The sequence below is a fragment of the Neodiprion lecontei genome, chromosome 6 (genome assembly GCF_021901455.1).
Source record: "Neodiprion lecontei isolate iyNeoLeco1 chromosome 6, iyNeoLeco1.1, whole genome shotgun sequence".
In the NCBI taxonomy this organism is placed as follows: domain Eukaryota; kingdom Metazoa; phylum Arthropoda; class Insecta; order Hymenoptera; family Diprionidae; genus Neodiprion; species Neodiprion lecontei.
In genome coordinates, this window is record NC_060265.1 from 6,818,462 (window position 1) to 6,842,628 (window position 24,167).

Sequence of the window (24,167 nt, forward strand, 5' to 3'; positions counted from 1 at the left end):
CTCAACATCACTCAAACATGGCCGCGCAAGTATGTTATGTTTATATTTGTATTTCGCTGGAGCAATGTGGCTGTCAACTATGCGTTTGTAAACAATAAAAGTACTTGAGTTCAACATTGCTAATTAGGTAACTTGAAATGGACTGATAATTCATTTTACACGTGAATAGTGAATAGTGACTGTCCAAACGCTCGCTCGCTTTATCGTAACGAACGAACGAGATTCTTTACAAACAATTTATAGACAACTAGCAGTCTGAGTTTAGTGGAAGTCTTATAAACTTTAAGTTCTTGTTATTTTTTAGTAAATTAAACAATGGAGGAAGATTATAACTTGGCTGAAAGGTATCGGATAGTGAGAAAACACTTGGATCGATTAGGTTATCGGCAGGCATTATCATTGGATGCTTTGCCTTTGATTGAAAAGTTATTGGCAGATCTTATTCAGACAACTGACAGTCTCAAACACTTCAAGTCAGTTGCTCAAGATAACATAGAGGTAAGATTTTCTTCGTGAACCACTATTACGATATACTAATGCATCTACTATTATTTTGTACTTATAAATCCGGTTACCAATGCTTACTTTGCTTCTACTGTTTTTATGCTACCTATAAAAAAAAGGAGCATTATGATTAAGAAAAAAACACAACTCAATATTTGATTTATAATTTGTTTAATGTTTGGCACATGAGGTGATCGTAACAAGTGGTAAGTTTACGTTTGTGTATTTGGATAAATCACTTCCAGAAGAATTAATGGTCTCAAAAAAGCTTAACTTTATTGTACAATTACCTGTAATGTATGGTTCTATATTTTCTAATTGTCATTTCTTATACTGTATTTGTCGTAGGAATGTAGACATTTTTAACTGAATAACCAATAAATTGTTACGTCTTAAAAAGAATAACTTTGAAAATTCTATACATCAATGCTTGTTTGCTTATAACTGAATTAAAATTTCTATACTACATTCTTACTGATGAATCAGCTGGATCATCTGAATCAAATCTTTGAAAAGCAGAAGAATTATAAAAAAATCTCAGTCAGTGACTCGAATCAAGCAATGTCTGTACTAATAAGTAGAAATGAATCCAAGCAAAATTAAATATCACTATCTAAGATTTCAAAATTATTTCAAAAGATTAAAAATCATTAAACTCTCGTCATTCTGGAGATGATTGTTTGTAAATTTTCTTTTAAGTGATCATTAAATATTTCTACCAATGAATAAAATAAGTATAAAAACTATTAAAATTGGATTAGAAATATTAGAGTTTAATGATTTTGATCATTCTAATCATAAACCCTATTTTGAAATTGTTAATATTTTAACTTGTGTTATTCAAATTTGCTTAAACGAATTTCTATTACACAGTAAGGATGTTTTTTTATTCGTGTTCACTATCATTAGGGCAACATTTTGTAACTTTTGATTTGTAATGCCTCGCTGATTGGTTCTCAATTTGTTGCTTATCTATTGATTTTCATATTTTCGCTTATCAGGCATGTAGTCAGCTTCAACTGGCAACTGAGCCCTACAAATGTGACAACGCGAGGCTAGTACAGGAATGTAATGAGCTACACCTGAAATTGCTCGACACAAATGAAAGCCATCAGAAGCAAATCAAGGAGTTGAAAAAGCAAGTACGCAAGTTAGAAATCGACAATAGCGATCTTCAGTTAGTATCGTCTCGAAATAATAAAAAAATTAAAGATCTCGAGGCCGAATCAGCTGGAAAAAGTGCTAAAATTCTCGAATTACAAGGCAAATGTTGTAAGCCTGTAATAAGCAACACTAATCTTGGTAATAACATTTTTTCTTTACTATTCATGTTCACTGGTGTTTGATTTGTGTCCATTTTAAAGTCAGCACAAAATGATACAAGTAAGAAACACTTAATAATGTAGAAGAGGAATTCTCTCCAAACAAGTTGATCAAATTGTCAAAAAATTTGCTCATGTTTTGGCTTGTCTAATGAGTGATTTAGTTGGGGTTCAAAACCATTGCCATAAACTGGAAAAATTTGGTGGGGAAAAAGAAAATTAATCCAAACTTCATTTTCATTTATGAGTATACTACACTGCATAATATTAGACAAGAAAGAAATTGTTCACACAGAGCTACTAAACGCTGCTAATAACTTACTGTTTCTGGATTACTCAAAAGCCATAAAAAATAATGAAGTCCTTTTAGAAAGCATAAATTAATGCAAAGTGTTCATAAAAATTATGCTTTACAGCTACCAAAAAACGAGCTTGCTATCCGCTGCGACGGCCGACGCTAGAGGCAGATCCTTTGCCAAGAACAGGAAGCAGTTCAACCACATTACCCAGTTCGAGACACGTTGAACCACACGTTTTTGATTTATTGGAAATGGCAGACCACAGAATGAACTGTTTAAATCGTGAGGTAACCAAACTCAAAGGTGATCTCTCGATACAAAATGAGAAGATACATACACTCAAATTACAGGTACAACGGTCTCATTGAAAATTTGCATGGGTTTTGGATTCTTCCTTGAAGTACTTATATTGTAATTGTCATTTAAATATTATCTTATCACGCTGAGAATTTTTATGCATGTTTCTTGACTTTGAGATAGTTACATTTTATACAGAGATAAAGTAAGCAACGTCGCTGAAAACTTACTTGGCAAAATGTGAGTTTAAAGAGTCTTATACTTTGGAATCGAATGATTATTTTATTTAAATGGAATCATGAAGCATTTTTCATACAACTAAAACAACATTTACACATCCATGAATCAACCTAACAAAGCTGGTGAAAAAATTAAAAATTTATGGATTCTTGTGTTATTAGCTAGAGCTCCACAAAAAAGCATAAACTTAATAAAATCCTGTGATAGCGTCTATTGCAAACTCTGAAACCGAAAATTCCAACAATTTTTGTAGCTAGCCACAAAGGAAAAGGAAATAATGCGTTTGAAGAAAATGTTAGATGGTGGTCGTCCCTTGTCTGCGTTAACTAAAGATTGCTTTTGTAAAAAATTCGACAAAACTCACTACGGAGATGGTGGCGATCTGAAGGTTTTAGAACGTGCAAAGCAAGATTTAGAAGAAAAGTTAAAGGGTAAAAATTTATTCTTTGACAATTTTTCGAACTGAAAAGCCCAATGTAATCATATTCATTGTCTTTTTTTTTATTGACTGGTACAGATTCGATGGCTAAACAGCACGAAGCTATGTCTAGAGCCTTGAAATTAGCTGAAAGAAATGAGGAACTTGAAAAAGAGCTAAGAGACATTGATCACATTGCACTAGCTGTAGAGGCAGATTGTAACAGTGCTGTGCAAGAGAATAACAAGAGAGTATGCAGATTACAGGTGAGATATAGCGATACAATTTATGACTGTAAATTCGGATATAAAGTTTGCTATATTGTTCTATTCTGCAGGAAAAAATTGAAGACCTTATGACGCAAGTCCATGTGCTGGAAAGTGAGTTAACCGTCGAACGTAGAGAAGCGCAAGAATTAAGAGCAGATTTAGAGGGTTGCAAAATAGAAAAACGGAACATCCAACGTGTGTTGGAGTCTACTTTAGATGAAAAAAAACAGATGACCGATAGGATAAATCAATTGACAATTCTAGGTAAGTTTTCTAGAATTTAATCAATCGATATTAAAGCGCAAGTAATCGGTATATAAAGGGATTATGGTCAATAAGGAATTTTGCTTGTAAGTCAAATGTCTAACAAATTTCGCTGATGTGTCAGCAAGGTGTTGGTGGATGATTAGATGAGACAATAATTTGAAATTCAAACGAATTTATGATTGTAGCTGATACAGCAATTTGCCATGTCGTGTGGGAGCAGTGAAAGAAATTTAATACGCTTTTGTACATTGAAATCACATATTAATATTACAGAAAAAGATTTAAATGACACGATAGAGCGTCTTACCAAAAGTTGTGCAAGCCAAAGACAAGAAATTGCTAATTTGGAATCTTCTAACAACATCTTAAAAGATCAAATGTATTCACATGTTGGTGGTGGTGGCGGTGGGGATGATAGGGAAAAGAATAAAGAAAATGGGGAAAAGAATAAAGAAAAAGGGGAAAAGAACAAAGAAAAGGGGGAAAAGAATGATAAAAATAAAGGAAAGAAAGTACTAAAGAAAAGAACGGGTAATTTTGCGAATTACGAATAAATTGCTAATATTTACCCAAACCGCACGGTAACTCGTACCTTAAAATCCTAATTAGTATTTTATTTCTGTAGCAGCCAAAACTAGATCTACGTCACCCGCAGTGACCACACAAAATGTGAATGGTCACAAAGAGGATGAAGTTACTAAGGATGTTGTGGACCCTGTATCAAATGGAATGCAGACTTTTGAAAATCAGAAAATAGAAAACGAGAAGGACTCTATAATCAATTCCGTAAGTTTTTTTGTTTTTTTTTTCTTATTCAACAAAAAACGAATCATCAAAGTGTAAAGAATATATTATTTCTGCTCATTTTCATGAAAAATTGTTCCAATTTTGCAGTTGAAGAAAACGATAGAACGACTGGAAATTGAAAGGGACTATTATCGAAATGAATACAACAAATTCAGACAAGAGTTTAACTCCCTATCAAATGGAGATAATGTAAGAAAGTATTTTCCATAATTCGGTGCGATTATTTATTTACTATATCTATTGTATTGATACGAAGAAAGGAAGAATCCAAAAATCGAATGTCACACTAATCAAAATCCAAAAATACTTTTACATACATGTATCTGATTAAGCACAGAGTAAATCTGCATGTACAAATTCCCAGTATAAAATGAGACTTGTAAAATAATTATCTTTTCATAAACTTGCATTTGTTATGGAAGCGGTTGTTAATCTTCAAAGTTACAAATTACACAATAGGCTGACTTGTGGACTCAGGCTTGCGAACTAAGGCGTCAGCTAAACGAGAAGGAACAAGCTATGGCCGAACTTCAGCGAGAAAATAAAGCCTTGGATCGTGAGAAGTTCAATTTGGAAGCGAGGCTGCAGACCTCGAAAACCCAGCAACGGAGGCCGTGCGTTCCTTGCAGTCCGTACAGTCCTTGTAGGCCAGCCGGCTCTTGTAATTGTTCAACAGCATCTCCCCCCTCTCGTGGTGATGCGAGTTCAACTAAGGTCCTTTTACATTTATTCCCTCTTTTATTTTTTTAAATTTATAACGAACTTCGGTCATTAAACTTTGAAATCATTGTTTTAGGCCGTGGTAGAGCGACTAGAACGTGAAAGGGATACAGCAAGAGCGGACGTTGATCGATTGGTGGAAGAACGCGATGCTTTGCGCGAACGACTTAAGGTAAAACTTGAAACCTAGGTTACTAATAACTATTTCTGATGTTCCTTGTTGGTTTACAGAGTTCATTAAAAATTTTGTGACATTTACCTGACATCACAGATTTCCCTAGGACATACTTTTTTCCTAACATTTCAATTTATTCCCCAGTTGACGTAAGATAAAAAGTAGAAAGTATTGCATGCTCCGTTAGTAAGAGTTGTGAGAATGCAATGTTATTCGTGAATGGATGTTTCAATATCATTCGAATAGATAGCAGTAGACGCTCATACATCTGAGCAGCGTAGATTGAGGGAAAATCTGTCGGAAGCAGAGACACGACTGAAGCAGTTAGAAACAGAAAGACAGGATCTAATGCTTTCTCAAGGCACTCGACGTGCAACAATAAATGGCTTGGAAGATCAGTTGGAAGATTTAAAACAAGAATTAAGGCGGACTAAAGAAGAACTGTCAACTCAACGTACTCAGTACTTCCAGCTCAGGTATTCTTTGATAGCAATAATAATAATAATAATAATGCAGTGATAGATGGATTTAAAATCTTTTTTATTGATGCCTTTATTTTCGTAGAGCATTGCAGGAGCAAACTGACCAGGCTCTTGGCGATGTTCAGGGGCAACTTGGTCAATCAGAAACAGAATTGAGCAAAATGCTAGATCATAAAAGAAATGTAGAACAGCAGCAAATGCAACTCGATAATCAAGTCAAGGAGTTGAAACAGGAGTGCAACATGTTGCGGTCGAACTTGGCGCAGTTGGATCAAGAAAAAGATCAATTATTGGTAATTACCTTCATATTTATCGATTAGATATCGACGTCGTAAGGCTTCGGCTCATGAAATTTCTTCTTTGGTGTTATTTTTTATTTTTTATTATATAATTTGAAGATGAATCTGGATGAAAAAACAGAGAGGATAGCTGCACTGGAACGTGAAGTTAGGTTCAAAGAACAACAGGCCAATGGACTGGAGCAACAGGTCACAGATTTCCATCAAAAATATCAGTGAGTAAATTCAGTCTTTATTTACAGGGAAAAAAGACAAAAAAAAAAATAAATATCGATTTTAAGGAATACGATATCTATGCAAAAAAAAAAAAATTATTTAATAGCATATTTAAAACTTATAACTACGTATTTACAAAGTTCAAAATGCTCGTTAGTTATCAAATAAATAAGAGTCCTTATCCGATTACGTTGACGTGAAATAACATGGTTATTTAGTGACATTACTAGACTCGACAATTCTGAAAGTATAGAGAATATTGTTGAAGTTCTTTCCTGTTTGTTTTTTCTTCTCGACAGAGATAATATAACAAACATCTCTCGTCATTTTAATATACTTCTATTTCTGGTTAGCTAGATTGTCGCTTATTAGGCTACCTAGCAATGCCTATTATCACAATTTGTTCAACCATATTAAAGCTCTGTGTCTAACATACTTATACGTGTAAAAATGAATTAAGCATTCAATGTTTCACTATCTTTTGTAGACTAGCTTAATTCTAGGAGTCATTAGCGTATAGTATCGTTTCAAAAGTCAATTGATTTGATTTGTTTATTGAGAAATCTTGCCAGACTGACCGCTGGTGGCTGACAACCACCTGGTGAAATTAAACTATTACTCTCAACTTCAGAAACTTCGATGCTGTCTGTAACCCGTTTATATCCAGGTCTGCATTCACATCTCGCTCTGGGTCTCTCTTCTCCTTCCGTTGTTTGCCATAAATCGGCTTTGGCTGTTCGTTGAGCAACTAGCCATTCACCCTCAGCGCAAGGTCCTCGGGTGTACAATTTGTAACAAGTTTTATTAATCACAGCCATGCCAGGTGTGTTTCTGCAATTTTCTTCCACATCCTCCGAACATTTACCAGATTCTTTCAAAGCGTTTGTACATCCACAAACTCCGTTGTAACTTATTCCGTCTAGAGAGGGTCGCACGTTGTAATCGTACAAAACTATTTGACCGTTGGGACACGGTCCCTTGGAACCAATTTTGTAACAGGTTTTTTCCTGCGGGAAATAAAGCCTCCCTCTTTTGCATGGCACAGGGATACAAGTTGTTTCGTTTAATAACATTTCACCATTATCGCAGGGTCCTCTTGTGTGAATTCTATAACATAAACCATTCTGGTAGAGAACATGACCCGGTTTGCAGACACACTTTGCCCGAATTTCCTCCGGATGATCTTGTTGATCCGTCGTCGTTACGATGAACTGATGGCCGATTGAACACGGTCCTAGTCCACCTTAAAGTAACACGTCAACAAGTTATGGTAATTTCGGTAAACGTAGAAACTTGAATCTACGAAATTGTGTAGAATATTAATTGGTGCTTTGGTCGATTACCTAATTGATAACACATATTTGACTCTTCGTGATAGTGCGGAAGCCCGTTATGGCAGCCGCACAGTCCTCCTGGCAGGAATAATTCCCCAATTTCCGTACACGGACCTTTCGTGTAGTGTTCGTGACAGCCTCCGCCTTCACCGGGCCAATGATACCTGCCCAATTCACCTTCAGAGGTGCACGAACATTCGGGTAAATTATTTTTGCCCATGACGAGAAGCTCTCCTCTTGGACAGGGACCTCGGCTCAACTTTGGATAGCATTTACCATCTCTTGGCCAATATACCTCGCTTTGTTCGGGACAGGATTCTAACTCTTGACACACACCCCATCTTGGCTTTGAACTTGTGAAAATGATTTAATAATCAGGCATTAGGATATCATCTCATTCTAAAGCAGCTGAATAGTATATTAATCAAGTACTCTGAATTAGACTATTATTATTTATTCTCGTACCTTGGTTTACCGCTAACTTCTGGAACAGGTGAAAAATATTGCCCCACTGGGCAAGGTCCCCTTGTGAATATCGAATGACATAGCGTATCTCTAGGAGATTGCGCTGTACCTGGAGGGCATCTACATTCCGCAACCGTACCTCCTCCTTCAGCTGCTGGGCTCAGTTCCATTGTTTGCGGACAAGGTGCCCCGATCTGTTACAAGTGCGGGCATTTTAATAAATTCACAAAACTAGTTCAAGGTCGTGATCATGTTCTTCTTAAAATCAATATATTCAAGTTCGGCCTAGGCTTGTTATCTATTGTACGTACCTGAAATATTTTGTAACATTTTCCATCCGCTGGCCAGTAAAGCAGCTGCCATCCACGAGGCTGAGCGGCGCAAGGATTGTTGGAAGGGTTTGCCCATGGTGGTGGAACTATGGCTGCTCTTCCTCCAACAATCAGAGTTAGCCACAATAGTTTTGCCAGTAGATTCCGCATAGTGCTGAAATTTAAAAGAAGTTTGTACCAAGTCATTCAAGTTACATTGATGCATTTACGCTTGAAAATGTTTCGATTTTTAACTCTAGTAGCGTTTTTGATGACTACTGCAGCTTCTATTCAAGTACGTCACTCTCAATTTTAGCAAATAGTTTCAGTCAGAAATTTCTGAGAGTTCTATTAGTTGAGTCAAAATTGAGGATTCGCCACTTTCTCGTTTATTCAAATGCCTTTTAGTTATCTGATCGTGAATCTTGCACGTTTAAACTGATTTCCGCAAAACATCAAATACGGTGATCACCCCCGGTAGAGATTATTAGTTAACAACAATTAGTACTAAGATTTATCTGAATATTTGGCTGATTATTCACTCACGATTATATCTGATCATCCTCGATTCATATCGACTTTTTTATCAACCTTTTTGAAATTTATTTTTTCACTCTTACTTTTTTTTCCCCGTAGAATAAAGATTTTGAAACCCGTTTGAATTTTGTTCCGCGTGTAAACGAGACCCGTCGTGGGCGAGACGCTAAGGCGTTTTGAACATGGTTGTAAAGCCGACGATTCAAGACTCTTGATTTCATTTTACTCGCGCACTTACACGACTTACACACATTGTATGTACGGCACGAGTAATGCACGCGAGAAACGCTTGTCGACAAACGCACGCGATTTGGCTTCGAGTCTAGCAAACTGGACGTGGAATTGAAGACGTTCGTGTGATACCGACAACATTGTTTTACAGGTGTCCGTGTCCGGTTTATACATACGGATACAGAAAAACACTCAAAGTTTGAATAAAATGATACCGGATACTTTCACTGTTTCTCCATGGCAAGGGCATACCACCACGTGGCTCCGAATTACGACGCGCGAATATCAACGATTTTATTATCACATTTTTACTTCTTTTACGTCTACTCCTTTCATTCTTTCAGTCTACTTCATTCCTTGTCCGGAAATTTTGTTATAAGAGGAATAGATTTTTTTTTTACTCTTCTCTCGAAGGCTTTTTTTGAAGTTGCCGTGCAAATATTCACCTGTTTTATTTGTTAGCCATTCTTCGTGCATACGATAATAAGTTTGACTTACGAGTTAAAGTCTGCTTTCTAGTGGTTTGAACTGCTTGAACTCGGATAGTCGTATCCGCGATTCTGTCGGTTTGTTTAATCGTGCGCAAAGAACGAAGTCACAACTTGTCTCGCTACTGTTATTTATATGTCTACCCCTTCTCATTTTTCATCTCGGTTATCAGTCTTTGAACCGATAATAGAACATCGATGTAAAATCCTTTCAAGAACTTTAATATCGAGTGTTAAACTGTTTTTACATTCCCATTTAGAATTCTTTGGACTATCTTATAACGATAGATTTTCAGACTATAATAATCACTTTAGAAACATGTGGGAGATTCGACGAAACGACACGTGGCTATAAACGACACGTTCTGATTCAAAGTTATCGTAAAATGCTAAATACTGTATTTCCAAATAACACCTACGATTCTGCCTACTTAGTAACGATATCATGAATAAAAGAAACGATCAGGTTTCAGGATTATGAAACTAACGAAAAATCCCATTTACCAAATATTACAGAATAAAGAAATAAATTTAATAACGAAGAAAATGTCGGCGCTTATTCATCCGGATTTAAACACCTCGGAATTTTTAAATTGGCACGGAGGAACTTCGCACTTTTAGGCCTTGCCGCGAACCACGAAGGTCGCGAGGATCACGGCCGTGTGGTAAAGGCTTGTACGCACACACGCTTGTATCCGAGAGACCGAAATAACCGAGAAACAAAAAACATAACGATAAAAACCCCCAAACTCGTTGTTGCGTACATTAGCTCGCGATTTTAGGGTTCATCACTCTCGATGCGCGATAAATCACCCATTCCGATACGATCTCGAGCTTCGCGGATCCTTTCACAATTGGCTTCAATTTTTTTTTTGGGGGGGGGGGGGGGGGGAGTCGAGTTATCAGATATTTTTCAAAATTAAACCTTATCACTTTCCAACACGGTGCAGCAACGTTAAACGACGCGCCCGAATTAAGCAATCTACATTTTGCTCTTGCACTCGGGACGGCCATGACCACCATCGTGTAAGCAGTGAAAGTGCAAGTGTGTCCGAAATTGTTATGTAGTTTCTGAAACTCGCTTCGGGTATTTCATTCGACTGGGTCTCTATTGCGGCAAACGTAGAATTCCCGGATTCTTGGGATTTTTCCCATACATAAAAAAGTTTCTCATTTTTGTTCACAGTTTGCGAGTGAGCGGATCTTAGCGAAGATCGGATTTTAAAAATCGCCCGAATCGTGTTTGCTTGTGGAAAAAAATATATCACAATTTTTGGGGTGTGCAATTCTTGTTGCTCACGAGTATAACACGAGTAGTTTCAGATAAGAAAGTAAACGAAGACAGGTAGACGATTTACATTGATACATTTAATAATCTTGCTTACGGTATCTTTATATCTAATGCGGAATTTAGACGCACGTATAACACGCATACAAACGCCTTACAGGTTTATTTTTCGAATTTTGAATAAACTTATACGTATTATGCATGCATACCTGTATTAGCTGTAATAAGCTTTAGAAATTTACGAAGTAAATTTTATACATGTATAATGGGTGTACATTTATTAATTACATATAGTTATTAGTCGACGTGCCCGAGTTAATGACTATAGAAAAGGTACGTAATTCGCACTGCGAGTCTATAACTAGTGTGAGAAAAAAAAAACTTGGAATGGAATGAAACTAACACGCGCGAGCAATCGTCATAATGTTACGAAACAATGGGAAAAATTGAGACGACAAAAAAAGAAAAAAACGCGTCAACGAATAATGATTAAATAAGCAACTATGGGTATTATTCAGCGTGCGAGCAGAGTTTTCATAGTTCTCAAGTTCACGTAACTCGTCACGCAAGATATAATCTTTGCCTTAAATCACGCACTGTGTGCGAAACAACTACGTGGGCATAAGGCGGACGCAATGATCGTCGGGAATGTAGAAAAAGTGAGAGTACGGTTACTTGGTGAAGTTATCATAATTTTTCGAGTAAATATTACGTTGTATATACACCTTATGTTTTAACAGTTATTTCAAATACCTAATCTTTGCCTAGTTATACACAGTTTGAATTTAATACTTATTATATCGAATTCGCTGCATGAAATGCAGCGTGGGGTTTCAAATTGCTTTCACATTTTAGCAAGCTCTCTTTCTCATTCTCACCTACGTATTCAGTCTATCGATATATATGTATAAAAAATAAAATGTAAAATTATTTTCTCCCGTTTAAAAATGCACACGTCGTTAAGGATGCAAGGCGACAAGAACTCGGTGGGAAATTATGGTATTTTACGTTTAGTTCTCGGTTCGTTTTTTAGACCACGAGTTTTCTGGCTTATTCGTCGTGTGTCTTTTGTATACAAAGATGCAGCTTTCGAAACAAGGAGATTTCCTCGACGTGCATACAAAACAGTTCTTGAAACGGTCACGGTTAAAACGTTGGGTGAAAAATTTCGCTTTGAATTCTAACGAGATCAAGTTCACGGTTACCACGGTTATACAAAACGTTTTACATAGGTATATGTATAAACAAACACTTCGCGATGTGTTTGTACGGTTGTCGAGATCTCTTTGATGGGAAAATTAATCCGAAAGCTGAGACGCGTGGGGAGTTTTTCTTCGATTAGTTACGGAAGATTAGATTAGATTCTCTTATTGGATACAACTATCGCTATAATATGTAATAAAAAGAAGCATTTTACGGGGAAAATTACTCTGTTATTAACTGTGAAAGAACACGAAACGGAACGTATTTTTTAATGAAAAATTTCGTTACAACTAATATGCGTATTCCTGTAGGTGTACAATTATTTAATAATATTTATATACACATTCACAAATGAAACGTTTCTCGTCCGAGATTTCTCATTTCGTGACTTTTCTAGATCGAATACGTAGCTATTTCACGCCAGTTTTTACGTTTGAAATATTTTTTTTTTTTTCTTTTGAAGCTCAGCGGCAGCGAGAGTTGGAGAGAATTGAAATGAAAATAAACGAAATAAAACAACTGTTGCCACCGACAGTTGACGGTAGATTTTTATTTTTTCACCGCGACAACGTCTCGTTGGCTACAATAAATGCGTCACAGATTTGATCGGCAGTTGATTAAAAATTGTTGGTATGAACGGATGATACGCAATGTATTGTCGAGTATTCGGTTGCTAATTAGAAAGTGAAAAACAAAAAAAAAAAAAAAAATCCTACCCTTTATCGGTCAATTCTAAAAATCTAGATGCTTAAATTCTTCCATAAATGATCTGTCACGACGACTTGCTGCCAACATCATGGAGACCTGTTACCCCATGTGTCCCTATTGCTGCCTGCCATGCGGCGATGACATGCGGCTTAGGTACGCTTCGTTGACAAAACAATTATTCTATCGCTCGTTTTTAGTTTTGAATTTTATTTGAAACTTCCTCGAGTCTGTGGAGTAATTCTTGTATTTTAGAATAATTTACGCATTACTTGTTACGCGTACATATTTGGATTTTAATCAACCTTCTCAGTAAAATTTGTGAATTGATGAATTTCTCAGTCGCTTTTACCATTTATTTTCCATGGTAATGCTGAAGGAGGAATGAGTTGAAAATATAAAGAAAAAATTACTCATCGTCATATTGAAGTTAGTAATGTTATTGTAACGATTCATGTTTAAGAAAAAATCGTTACATCGCAGCTTTAGGAATGTCTGAAAATTTAGTAAACTATGATAGATAAAATATACTCATATTTTGCAAAACCAACTCCGTGAAAGTCAGTTTCAATATTGCGCATTTAACATTTTGCCCTCATATTTCCTGATTTTAACTTTACTAACTTCAGAGCCTCGGGATATTGATGACTACAGTGACAAAGAAAGCTTCTTTGTGTTTCTTGAGGCGTATCGTTTCAATATAAACACATAATTCTTTATTGTATAAATGGATTTATACTATTCTTGGAATGTATATATTCAATTATCGTTATAGAGTGTTCACAGCGTGTATATAACGTTTAAATTAATCACCGGCAATCGTATTTATAATAAATTGACTTGAGATACGGCTAACTTCACGGCAGGTTATGAACCGCGACTGGGAAAAAGATGATTGAAACTGATTGCCCTCTTGCGTGGATTGATCGTTAATTCGTAATCTCGGCATCGTCTCTCAACATTTCTGTCTGTACTGTGAAACGTAAAATTTCTCGAGGTTCGACGATCTGCAGAGAACACGGAATTACACGGGCAGTTAATTTATTATATCCTACTGCCGCTACTACTCGAATAGATTCGAGCGATTATGTTACCCAAGAAATTGCAAATCGTTGAATCTTTCTTTCGTCAAAATTGTTTTACCAAATATTTATTTTAACATGTATATTAATCGCGGCGATAAAATTCTCTGGTCGCGTCTGTAACCAAGTGAAGATTAAAACTCATCCGAAGTAAATTGATTCGAACTCTGACTTGTCATATTAAATTTCAATTTTGGTTACCTTTGTTTAAGTGCTGTTCGTGCGCCTTTATCGCTGTTTATCCATTGCAACAAATGAAATAAAAATAAAAAACGATCGTTTGTTGCTTGCAAAATTTCTGATATCTTATAATAAGTTTAATAAACCGTCGTACAGTGCGAATGAAAACTTATTTAAAGAAAGTTGAATTACATTTTGAGTGTGCCTCGCTTCTTGATATTTGCAAGCGTTACAATTAACAAGCGTAAATTTTTTTTGTATTATATGTCTTACGACAATCCCGTATACACAAGATATTTTATAAAATGCTAATTCAAAATATTATCGAACCTTAATAAAGGATGCTAAAAACAGCTGCCGTAAAATTGACCACGTGAAACCGAAAGTGAAACCGAATTAACGACACCGCGAAGCAATTCTCGAATCCCAAATCTCTCGATGTATGTATTTATACGTAAGGTTTCCAGTTCTCGATCAAAAGTCTCGATTAGTCGATGTTGCCGAGCAATTCGCGTATGTATAATAACGCGCAATAAAGTTGCTCATCTTAATTCTCTAACTCATTATTATTCTTATTATTTGAATCTGAATTTGCATATTACTATTTTTTCCTTTTCCTCTTCTTTCTACGTTTCATGACGCTCTCCAGAGATCGGTGAACTTTTCCTTAAACGGTATGGATTCAAGAGGGAAAAAAAAACAACAACCTCGCTCTAGGAAGCTGCATCTTTTTAAACACGTATACGTGCTTAATGACCATTGTAGATACTAAAAGGCTATAAGATGCCTCGAACCAAGCTGAAATATTGCACACGATAAATTCTGTCTATAGATCGTTAATTTCTCACCTATTCGTTGATTCCGGTATAATACGCGTTATATCGTATATTCCAAATCTTTACCACACCGACCACTGTATTTAAATCACATTACGAAGTTCAATTTTCACCTCTATACTACGGTAACTTGTGCTCACATTTATAATAAACCACTGCAGCGATTAAAAATTTCGTATTTTATATAACACGTTTATACACATATATTTATTAGATATATATATATATATATATGTATATATATAAATATTATATTATATTTTATACACCGTATGGGTCAATGTTTGTAGTTACAGTGCTTTTGAAAGTGAGAAATTGAGAAATTTGACGGTTAATTTTTTAAATTAATTTGTTTCGAAGCTACGGTGCTACGGCTAGACGAAAACGTTGTCCTGCGTAGTGGCTTTTATCGTAAGAAAGAGACGCACGTGTGTCTCCGACGAGTAGTCGCCGGTTGACGGCAGGAGTTTAGCTCAAAGACTGGCTTCGGATCTGACTTCGTTCTAAGGCTGTCTTCTGTAGAGCTTGTTGTACGACTCTGTATTCCTTACCGTGTAGTATAAGGCCGTTCGTTACCTAACTCCGCGAGAACGAAGCTCCGAAACTGAATCGCGATGGGGGTAAAACCGTCACGCGTCCTCGTATATAGAAACTTCACTTTCGTTCGCGGACGCGACGGTTTTTAGCTGCAGCATCATCATGTGTATTCGAGGTTTCGATCAACTGCTTGCAACAGAGTTTGTTCCGCAGTTGAAGCAACTTGTAGGAATTTCGAGCTGTTGGAAATCCCCTGAAATTAACTGTTCGAAATGGGTTTTTTTTTTTTTTTTTTTTTTTTTTTTTTTTATACAACGAAACTGAATATGGTAGAGAAATACAAAAGCGTCGTGCGGTTTGAGACTTTGTCTGCAGGCAAATATGATGGGTAAAAATCTGTTGTCTTGCTGGATACGAAAATTGAATAGTTGATTGATCAAATGAATATATACCTATAATAAATAAAAGCTTGACACGTCCTAGGTTTTTACCAATCATCTACCAATCAAATTGAATTTATATCAGGTTTTACTACTATATGAAAGATTTATATTTGAACCGAGAAAGCGGCAAGTCAGATTTAGTATAGCGTAATAAAAAAAAAGATTCAATATTCATGGTTCCATCAGAGGTTTGATGATCGCCGAGGCCTTGTTGAATTGCGTAATTTCATTAGTGCCCCTGAGGGTGTTTGATCTCGTAACGGGACGGATGAAAATAGTCAATCTCGTCCACCAAGAACGGACTTACTTGCCAGCTCATGTATTCATTCATTCGTTCATTCATTCGCTTTGTGACGCCAAGGTGCGGACTGGGGCTTTACCTGTACGGTTATCCCGCAATGACGCAACTTCTTCTTGCACCACATACATACCTGTAATATAATTTATGACGTTTTTTTTATTCGTTCACAATGAGATCAGCTCAACGAGCCGACGTTTGAGGGATTTTCCCGCGTCCGGGTCCTCGGTTTCATTGTATACCATGTTTATGGACGTTATTAGAGAGCTTTTCAACTTGAGGTCAGACAAAACTCTCCTGCAGGAACCGTATAAGTTCGGTTGCGCGTATATTGCACATACCTACGTCTTGACGCCGAGGTTCATTGTCGAGTGCATCGCCCCTGCACCTTATGGCTGCAGTGCCAGCCTGATTGATACGAGATACTGCGGAGAGAAGATGTTGTGCATTTTCTCTATTCAGTAGCAGCAGCAGCAGCAGCAGCAGTTCTATCCTGAAGTCGGTGATGTTGCATCATGAACTCTGACTACACTCATTTCCATATCTTTGCTCACGTATGTACCAAGCTTCAAAGACATACACCTTCGGAGACTAGGAAACAGCTTTTCTACTCGATCGTACTAAGGGGTTCATCTCGCTATCTTGGCTCGATCGTTGATCCTTGTACGTTGCTGAAGTACCGAGGAAAAGTTTTATCCGACTATGTGGAATTATACTGTACACCTACCTATACGGTGGGATAATATCTCTGCTGTAGAATCGTTGCTCATTTATTGTACGTCCAAGGTGTATGATTTCAAGAGACAAGATGCTGCTGAAGAAACTGGGAGTAAATATCATCTATAGAAGTCGGGCAATTTGCTCTAGTATTTTTTTTTTTCTTTTTTCTTCACTTTTACGTTTGTTTTTTCGGTGTGTTTGTCGACGATTGGGAAGATTATTTGTAAAAATTCTATGCGCGCCTGTATCGAGATACGTGACTTGAAGATTCGTCTTTGTAAACAACCCTGACTTACGTATTTCCGGTTGTGGAATGAAAATTTATGGAATTTCATTTAATTATGCTCATCGCGAACCTGCGTATTTGGTATTCTTCGAATAAGCTTTAAGCGACGAATATGAAGAACAAACTTCTTGAAACCCGTGTGGAATGCAGGGAGAATTGAGTGTGACCCTGAATAACCCGCGACCATGAAAATAGTTTGTGTGTGTAGAATATGTGGAAAGGACGAATACGTGATCCGCGTTACAAAATTTTGTGGTCGAAAAAATCCGTGCGAGAACTTTTATTTCCTCTCGACTCGTAACGCGTCTGTATTACTCTTAAATGGGCCGCGTGTGAACTTCTCGATCACATTCTGTGATACGTGACTGTAATGCATTTCGCATTGACAAACTTTGCAAAACGCATTTCTATAAATATAATATACCATGGACTGTACACCCCTAATGACTTTTCGGTATAAATACATGATAAAATCTCATTTTCGAAAGTACGTATAATGCACGGTGTGTGATGGTCGACGTGTTGTGGACTTTTATCAAATCCACTTGCACAGCATCTACTTAATTTCTCCAATAATATTTATGGAAATTAAGCGTTGATTAAATCCCGTTGATTAATCACATCTAATCAGTTATCGGGTTAATTAGGATATGTTTGCTTGGCGAATTATAGTGAATTTGTCGACCCTATAATATATCCGTGGCAATCAATAAAACCGTACATCGTAACTATAATTTGAATATTTAATATCCGAACGAACTTCCGGCTTGTACTACCTTGGTTTCAGATTGTACACATCGAGCCTTACGCCTGTATGCATATTCTGTATTATTTGACGCTTACGTGTAATCGAATCGATTGATTAATAGCTAAGCTGCCGACTGCATGTGCCTGATATTTGCTTATGGTAACTGATTTTCGTCTTCGTCCGCATAGGATTTTCACTTTCGTTGTACCTTGGACGTGCGGTATATGTATAATGTTAAGGTACCAAAGAGGCTGCACGATCAGCTCGAACCACACGGCAAGTGAAAGTAGTCGTCTTTGTGCGGGACAGCTGGTTTTATTTCTTTCTTCATCACTGCCCGTTTACTATACATACACACTCGCACAATCGATTTACCGATTACGCAATATCTCCTCGCATAATCGACCAACTCGACTTTATAACAGTCGGCAACCGGTGTTTTCGCGGTTGAAAAATAAAAACAAAAAAAAAAAATAATCGCGGGCTCCATTTATTCAGTATTTATCTATCGACAAATTGCGTCATTTGCAAAGAGTCGATTGTCTGAAGGATATTTAACAAATAAGAAGCGTCAGAGTACACGACTTTGTACAGAAATAAAGTTATTATTACAGAAAGGTGGTTTATTTGGGAATAAGATTAGTCAGTTAGTTATTATTATTATTTTTATTTTTTTTTAGAAAACTACCTTCATATATTTTAAGATTAAAATTCCTCAGTGTTACTGCAAAAGTGTTACAATTAATTCTTCGAAACGGTTGTACGACACCTTCTTCTAGGTACGTACGTACAACCGGCCTTGTCCTCCTTATCGTTTTCAGAGAGAAAGAGAGAAAGAGGTGTTTGCATCATGCGAAACATTACGCACTCACACCACGTATCACGAATCGTAATAAGTCTGGTCAATCATTTGAAACGTCGTTTACCCGCGATTGTTAAGTAATATTCTTTTTATTGTCGAGGGTGAATCTTAATTGGCTTGGACGCGTCGATTAATCGTGTGTATTGGTACACGGGCGTGTGTGTGTGTATGTGTGTGCGCGTGTTATATGTGTAGACTTATAATACTTACTGCATCGTGCTGCATGCAGGACATAGTAATTCTTGACCAATTTCATAAACTATTTCTTAACTGCGTTAACTTGCAACGAATATTTACTGGGGTTTATCCCCCGTGGAAACGTGCGGAATATTAATTCGTTTGATTCACGGATCGAATTTGACTCATTCTAGATGGCTGGTTCACGAAGATTTTATGATAACTAGCTATCGTAATTTCTTATACGAATTATGAAACGCATTGGTTTTCATGCAGCGATGTGATGAAATTTTGCGATTCGTAGAATTGATTTTCCCTTTTGCCCTCAGATAAATTATTCATGACGTTTAAATATTTACGAAAGATCTTAAAAATTCTTGGAAGAATGGTGAACAGGAAAAACGCTCGTTTACTTTTTCTTTTCCTTCTCCAAATCGCATCGCGATGTTGTCATTCTTATCTGAATCATGCAATCAATATAGAATTCATCACGTAATTTATCCGAGACTGAGACTTTCTCTCGCCTGTATATAATAAGATACTCAAATTGTTACACCTCCGAACATTCTACAATAGTCTTGGTGTGTATACGTACATATTTATTATTGTTATCGCACATCACAATGTTACTAAATGCGAATTTATGTATGAAGAGATTATTTTAATAGGAAAGTAAAAAAAGTTGAGATCAAAACGCGTAACGGCTTCCGTCATTTCGGAACGATCTTTTACGGTGTTTATTTGAAAAAAAAAAAAAAAAACTAATTTATAGAATATGCGTGGACCAAACTGCCGAACAGGAGCGACAGTTGCGTACAATGGAGGTGGAGATAAACAATCTTCAGCGTCAATTGGCGTCAACGTCAATGGACCGAGAAAATGCAATTCGGGAAAATTCACGGATTCAAGATGACCTGGCAGCCGTAACTTGCGAATGTCGCAATCTCCAGCGAGAATTAGAAGCATCTAGGGCGGAATCTCATGATTTAAAACGTCAACTGCAAACTTACGTCACTGAGGTTCGTCGAGCAGAAGAACTGTTAAATAGGAAGGTAGGATCTATATTTTTACTGTAAATTTTTTTATTCATTATTGTAAATTTAAGCTCTAATTCGATTAAATGGCTTGCAGGAAAATGAAAGATCTGAAATGCTGAACCATTTTAGAAGTTTGAGCTTGGAAGCTACAGTCTTGGAAACTAATAATCAAAGTTTAGAATCTGAGGCTGCAGAAGCCAGAGGTGCTCTTCAGACTGCGCAGGATCGTTTGCTTGATCTGGAAAGGCAGATCGCTGATCGAGATTGTCTGATAAGGGGCTATGAAACTCAGGTATCTTTTTTTCAACTGACTGCATATGTCTGGTATTCTATTTGTCAAGGTAATTTTTAGAGGTTCCCGTGATGGTACATAATTACCGTTTAAAACAGCGGAAGAGAGTAGGTAAATATGATACTAATTTGAGAAGCAAGAAGATTTTACATGATAACTAAAATAATCAAGCGTCTAGTGGAATAACACAAGTTATTTTGCACTTTTTTTAATAAATGCTCTTGGAATATCTTACTTGTAACATAAAATGAATATATTATTCTATCTAGGAATTAAACTTGTCCGTAGTTTGAACAATTTTTTCAATAGAATTTAGATAATCTAGTTAATATACTTTCACTGGGCAGGAAATATATTTTTAGACTTAAAATGAATCGATAAGCCAACAAGGAATCAATATATTCTCGTGTTCATCAAATTTTATAGAATTGTGGTGAATTTTTTGTATTCCAGATTGCAGAGCTAACGCAACATGTTGCCAGTATGGAAACGCAGCTGCATCAAGAAAGTGAACAGAGACGGCGGGCAGAAGGTGATCTTAATGCAGTTAGGGACCTTTGCGTTAAATTAGATCAACAAAAAGAATCTCTTGAGGTACAGCTCGTTGACAAAGAAGCAATGAGAGCGCAGGTAGGATTTTTTTTGCACACACTTGATGACAAGAATCAGTTGATATCGCAGGGTATAGTTTGAAAATGAACCAATAGTATTTTTAAGTATAATTTCATAAGCATCGGCATGTATCCATTTATTTTTTAGTGCGAATCCCAACTTGCGAGATTGAAAGCCGAGCAAAACATCGTACAAGATCAGATGAGTAGAGATAACGCAGCTGTTGATAGACTGGAAGCAATGTTGAATCAAGCAAGACAAGAATCCTTGAACAATCAGACAACGAATCAGGAACTTCAAAGCGAAATGGCCAGGCTTAAGCAGAAGATCAGTGATCTCCAAAATAAATTGTAAATCGTTTGATAATATAACCAAAATATTTTACACGTGTTCAATTTGATAAAATTTACTTTTTAAATATTACTCGATGGTGATCTTCCGCTGGTTTCATGACAAGTTTTTAATTAAATCTGCCGTATAATAGAAGACTCAAAATTCGTAGCTACAATTTGCTAAAAATTGTCTACTTGTAAATTTCAGTATATTTTGTATCTGAATTACAGGCACACAGAAACATCTGAGCTAAGGAGATATCAAAACCAAGCTGCCGAATACAGTAAGCAGATAAGTGAGTTACGTCGTCAGATGACTAATGAAAGATTTGATAGAGCAAGAAAAGAAGAAGAAAGTAGGAGGTAACGTAGATAAAAATTATTCCTTGTTTATAATAAATTTTAATACTTGCTATAACAAGATTTTCACGCATACTGTTCGCCTGTTGAAAAAACTTTTTGATTTAATACTACTGCCGTTTTATATTATCATAAAAATGCTAATACGAATGAAAAATCTATCCTGTGATGTAGAACGAGTTCTCCGAGTAGTTCTGAGAAACAAACTTGTCCTCCGTGTACTGCTTTCAAAGGTCCTACTCCTGCCCCACGCCCAGACCCTAAGACTGTTAATCAGTGGAAGATCCCGGCACCCAGGTAGATGTTTTACCGTTGAACGGTAGATCTTTTTTGTCCCCTTTTTCACGCGCAATATTTTACTGTACTCAATAACAATTTTGCGCAGGGAAGATTCAAACAATCGACTGCAAATTTTTACTGCATTCGGCAAATCCGTATCTCTGTATCTGCGTTCAGACTATTGATCAAATTTCATAAATCAAGTCATAATATATTGAATCTGCCAGGAATGCTGACTGGCTCAAAAAACCTTATAATGCACTCCCAAACTGTTCCTGCATTAAGAATCGATCATCCGATGGTACTGGAATGATAAATCTTGAAAGGACCAACAATTCTCGGCATGCGTCGCCACCAGCTTATGCTGTTCCCAGTCCATATGTTCCACCCTCAATGCGCCCTAGAACTGTGAATTTGAACTCATAAGAAAACTTTTGTTCAATATTTATAAATTTACGCATTTCACTTCTGGCGGCTGTTCTTTTTATTGTGAATGTAATTGATTCATAGTGGTCGTGAACTAAAAGTTCTTTTGATAACAATGTTTATTGTAATTCAGATTTGTCAGTGTAGTCATATCTTATCATATCAATGTTTTTTTTTTTTTTGATTCTTTTCGCTTGTTCTTTGTTGAGTAATGTAGCTTTGAACTTGTAAAAATAGTTTGCCATTGTTAAATACATTTTGAATTATTTGAACTCATATCTCATCACTCAATTAATTAAAAAGAATCTGTAACTGATGTTGGGGTCAAGATGGACGACTCACTTTCCATTCATCCGAAACTGGTCGATAGCAAAGATAAATGAGGTATCACTGTCCCGTCATCTACACTCGACTTAACATTTTTATGTAATATACGGCATTTTGAATATATGTTGAACTTTACTCAATGGTAGTTTGATCAAATTAAACTTGAGCTTTCAAACTCAATAGATACTGGACGAAAGTGTGGACCTTTTATTTTGTGTAGAAGAAAGAAAAGTTTAAAGTTGATAGCAAAGCGTGTCAATTTAATATAATAACAATTTCCGACATTCTTACGTTAGCTCCGAATTCATGCTAAATATTATTGTTGCTTATTGTTTACAGGTCACTAAATTCAACGCCAGAGAGTTTGAATGTAGATCTCAATGTAGTTATATAAAGCTTGATCTAATATGCCTTGATTGGTAGCCATAGAATATCAGAAGAATTGACGGAAAGCTGTCACGGTAGACCAGGTCTGAAGAAAGATGCTCAGCGAACAAATAGGTTTAACGCAAATCCCTCACACAACTCTGCATCGTCTAATTCGTTGTGTAATCATCTCGTGAGTAACAGCAGAGTGATCAACGATTATAAAACGCAAGAAGCCGAGGATGTACCCTGTATTAATATAATTTTGAAACCAATATTGGATACCAAGACTGAACAGAAAGATAAAGGCATGCAAATAGTAGAAATCACAGCCATTTTGGATAATATTGTCAAGCATTCAATCAGCGATAGCAAACCTTCGTATCTTGATACAAAAAGCGATCAATATCAGGCTGCTTCGAAAGAAACTGAAGAAGCGAAAACAAAATGTGTCAAAATACAAACTGGAAGTGAAAAAAATATTCAAGACGTTAACATACAGACCAGAGAATCACCAACTGATGAAAATCTTATTGGAATTCCCGCAACAAATCAAGTGGCCACGGAAGCAATTAGGAAGAGGGTTACTGCTATCCAAACTATTATGGATGTACAAGAAAGCAATCAAAATAGAAGCGTCCAATTTGAAGATACTAGTGCAGGTATAGCCAACGCCAATAACTGTAGTGGAAATCTGATTAAAGCGAGTGACTGCCTAGAAGGTCATTTGTTATCCAATCCAGATTCAACTGGGATTAACCATGCCGATGATTTAAGTATAATTGGGATTGCTGATACACAACAGAGAGGAACAATGGAGCAAGAAACGTCGACAAATCCGTTAGAGTTTTTTAACTCAACGGCCAATTTATTGGTAAACAGTGAGGAAAAGCTAAATAGAACTTCGGAATTAAAATCATGCGTTAAGAATAATAAACGAGCAATCGACGGAAATCTGTCTGAAAGAATAAAACAGAAAATCGAGAATTTAGAAACTGAGAGTTGCATGTTAACACAGTCTTTGAAACAAGTTACGAATACAAGTCAAGGGACGCAGCATGAATCAACAAAAATTTCAACCAACCGCTCG

At 36.5% G+C, this 24,167-nt stretch overlaps 2 protein-coding genes across 8 annotated transcripts; one reads left to right on the forward strand and one right to left on the reverse strand.

The window, feature by feature from the left end:
- Positions 1-23,186, forward strand: LOC107223008 (centrosomal protein of 135 kDa). 4 transcript variants are annotated; one of them, XM_015662573.2, is made up of 20 exons: positions 1-127; positions 305-498; positions 1,506-1,806; positions 2,243-2,475; positions 2,916-3,093; positions 3,180-3,346; positions 3,418-3,613; positions 4,242-4,402; positions 4,511-4,612; positions 4,883-5,137; positions 5,220-5,315; positions 5,565-5,794; positions 5,883-6,093; positions 6,199-6,314; positions 19,819-20,098; positions 20,178-20,375; positions 20,829-21,005; positions 21,135-21,337; positions 21,551-21,682; positions 23,051-23,186. In XM_015662573.2, exons 2-20 carry the CDS (start codon positions 316-318, stop codon positions 23,103-23,105), a joined length of 3,474 nt encoding a protein of 1,157 aa, XP_015518059.2. In that variant the 5' UTR covers positions 1-127; positions 305-315; the 3' UTR covers positions 23,106-23,186. The 4 variants fall into 4 exon arrangements, with proteins under 4 accessions (XP_015518059.2, XP_046598956.1, XP_046598955.1 ...); XM_046743000.1 differs by lacking the exon at positions 23,051-23,186 and adding an exon at positions 21,854-22,040 and having other exon boundaries at positions 2,243-2,412; XM_046742999.1 differs by lacking the exon at positions 23,051-23,186 and adding an exon at positions 21,854-22,039.
- LOC107223018 lies at positions 6,363-15,177 on the reverse strand. Of its 4 annotated transcripts, none has more exons than XM_046743007.1 (5): positions 14,742-14,832; positions 8,426-8,600; positions 8,115-8,308; positions 7,659-8,002; positions 6,363-7,558 (listed from the first exon to the last, which is right to left on the reverse strand). In XM_046743007.1, exons 1-5 carry the CDS (start codon positions 14,774-14,776, stop codon positions 6,843-6,845), a joined length of 1,464 nt encoding a protein of 487 aa, XP_046598963.1. In that variant the 5' UTR covers positions 14,777-14,832; the 3' UTR covers positions 6,363-6,842. The 4 variants fall into 4 exon arrangements, with proteins under 4 accessions (XP_046598963.1, XP_046598964.1, XP_046598966.1 ...); XM_046743008.1 differs by lacking the exon at positions 14,742-14,832 and adding an exon at positions 14,988-15,177 and having other exon boundaries at positions 6,364-7,558; XM_046743010.1 differs by lacking the exon at positions 14,742-14,832 and adding an exon at positions 9,692-10,172 and having other exon boundaries at positions 6,364-7,558.
- Positions 23,187-24,167: the final 981 nt, after the last annotated feature.

What these genes read in the sequence shown, in the direction of transcription:
- LOC107223008 (XM_046742999.1), top strand. Translation starts at nt 316, where the DNA reads ATGGAGGAAGATTATAACTTGGCTGAAAGGTATCGGATAGTGAGAAAA. An exon ending in AATAAGCAACACTAATCTTG is followed by an intron (nt 1,807 to 2,242) that starts GTAATAACATTT and finishes TATGCTTTACAG; the next exon opens with CTACCAAAAAACGAGCTTGC. An exon ending in GTGATGCGAGTTCAACTAAG is followed by an intron (nt 5,138 to 5,219) that starts GTCCTTTTACAT and finishes TCATTGTTTTAG; the next exon opens with GCCGTGGTAGAGCGACTAGA.
- LOC107223018 (XM_046743007.1), bottom strand. Translation starts at nt 14,776, where the DNA reads ATGAAACGTAGAAAGAAGAGGAAAAGGAAAAAATA. An exon ending in AAGAGGAAAAGGAAAAAATA is followed by an intron (nt 8,601 to 14,741) that starts GTAATATGCAAA and finishes TTTAAATTTCAG; the next exon opens with CACTATGCGGAATCTACTGG. An exon ending in AAATATGTGTTATCAATTAG is followed by an intron (nt 7,559 to 7,658) that starts GTAATCGACCAA and finishes TGTTACTTTAAG; the next exon opens with GTGGACTAGGACCGTGTTCA.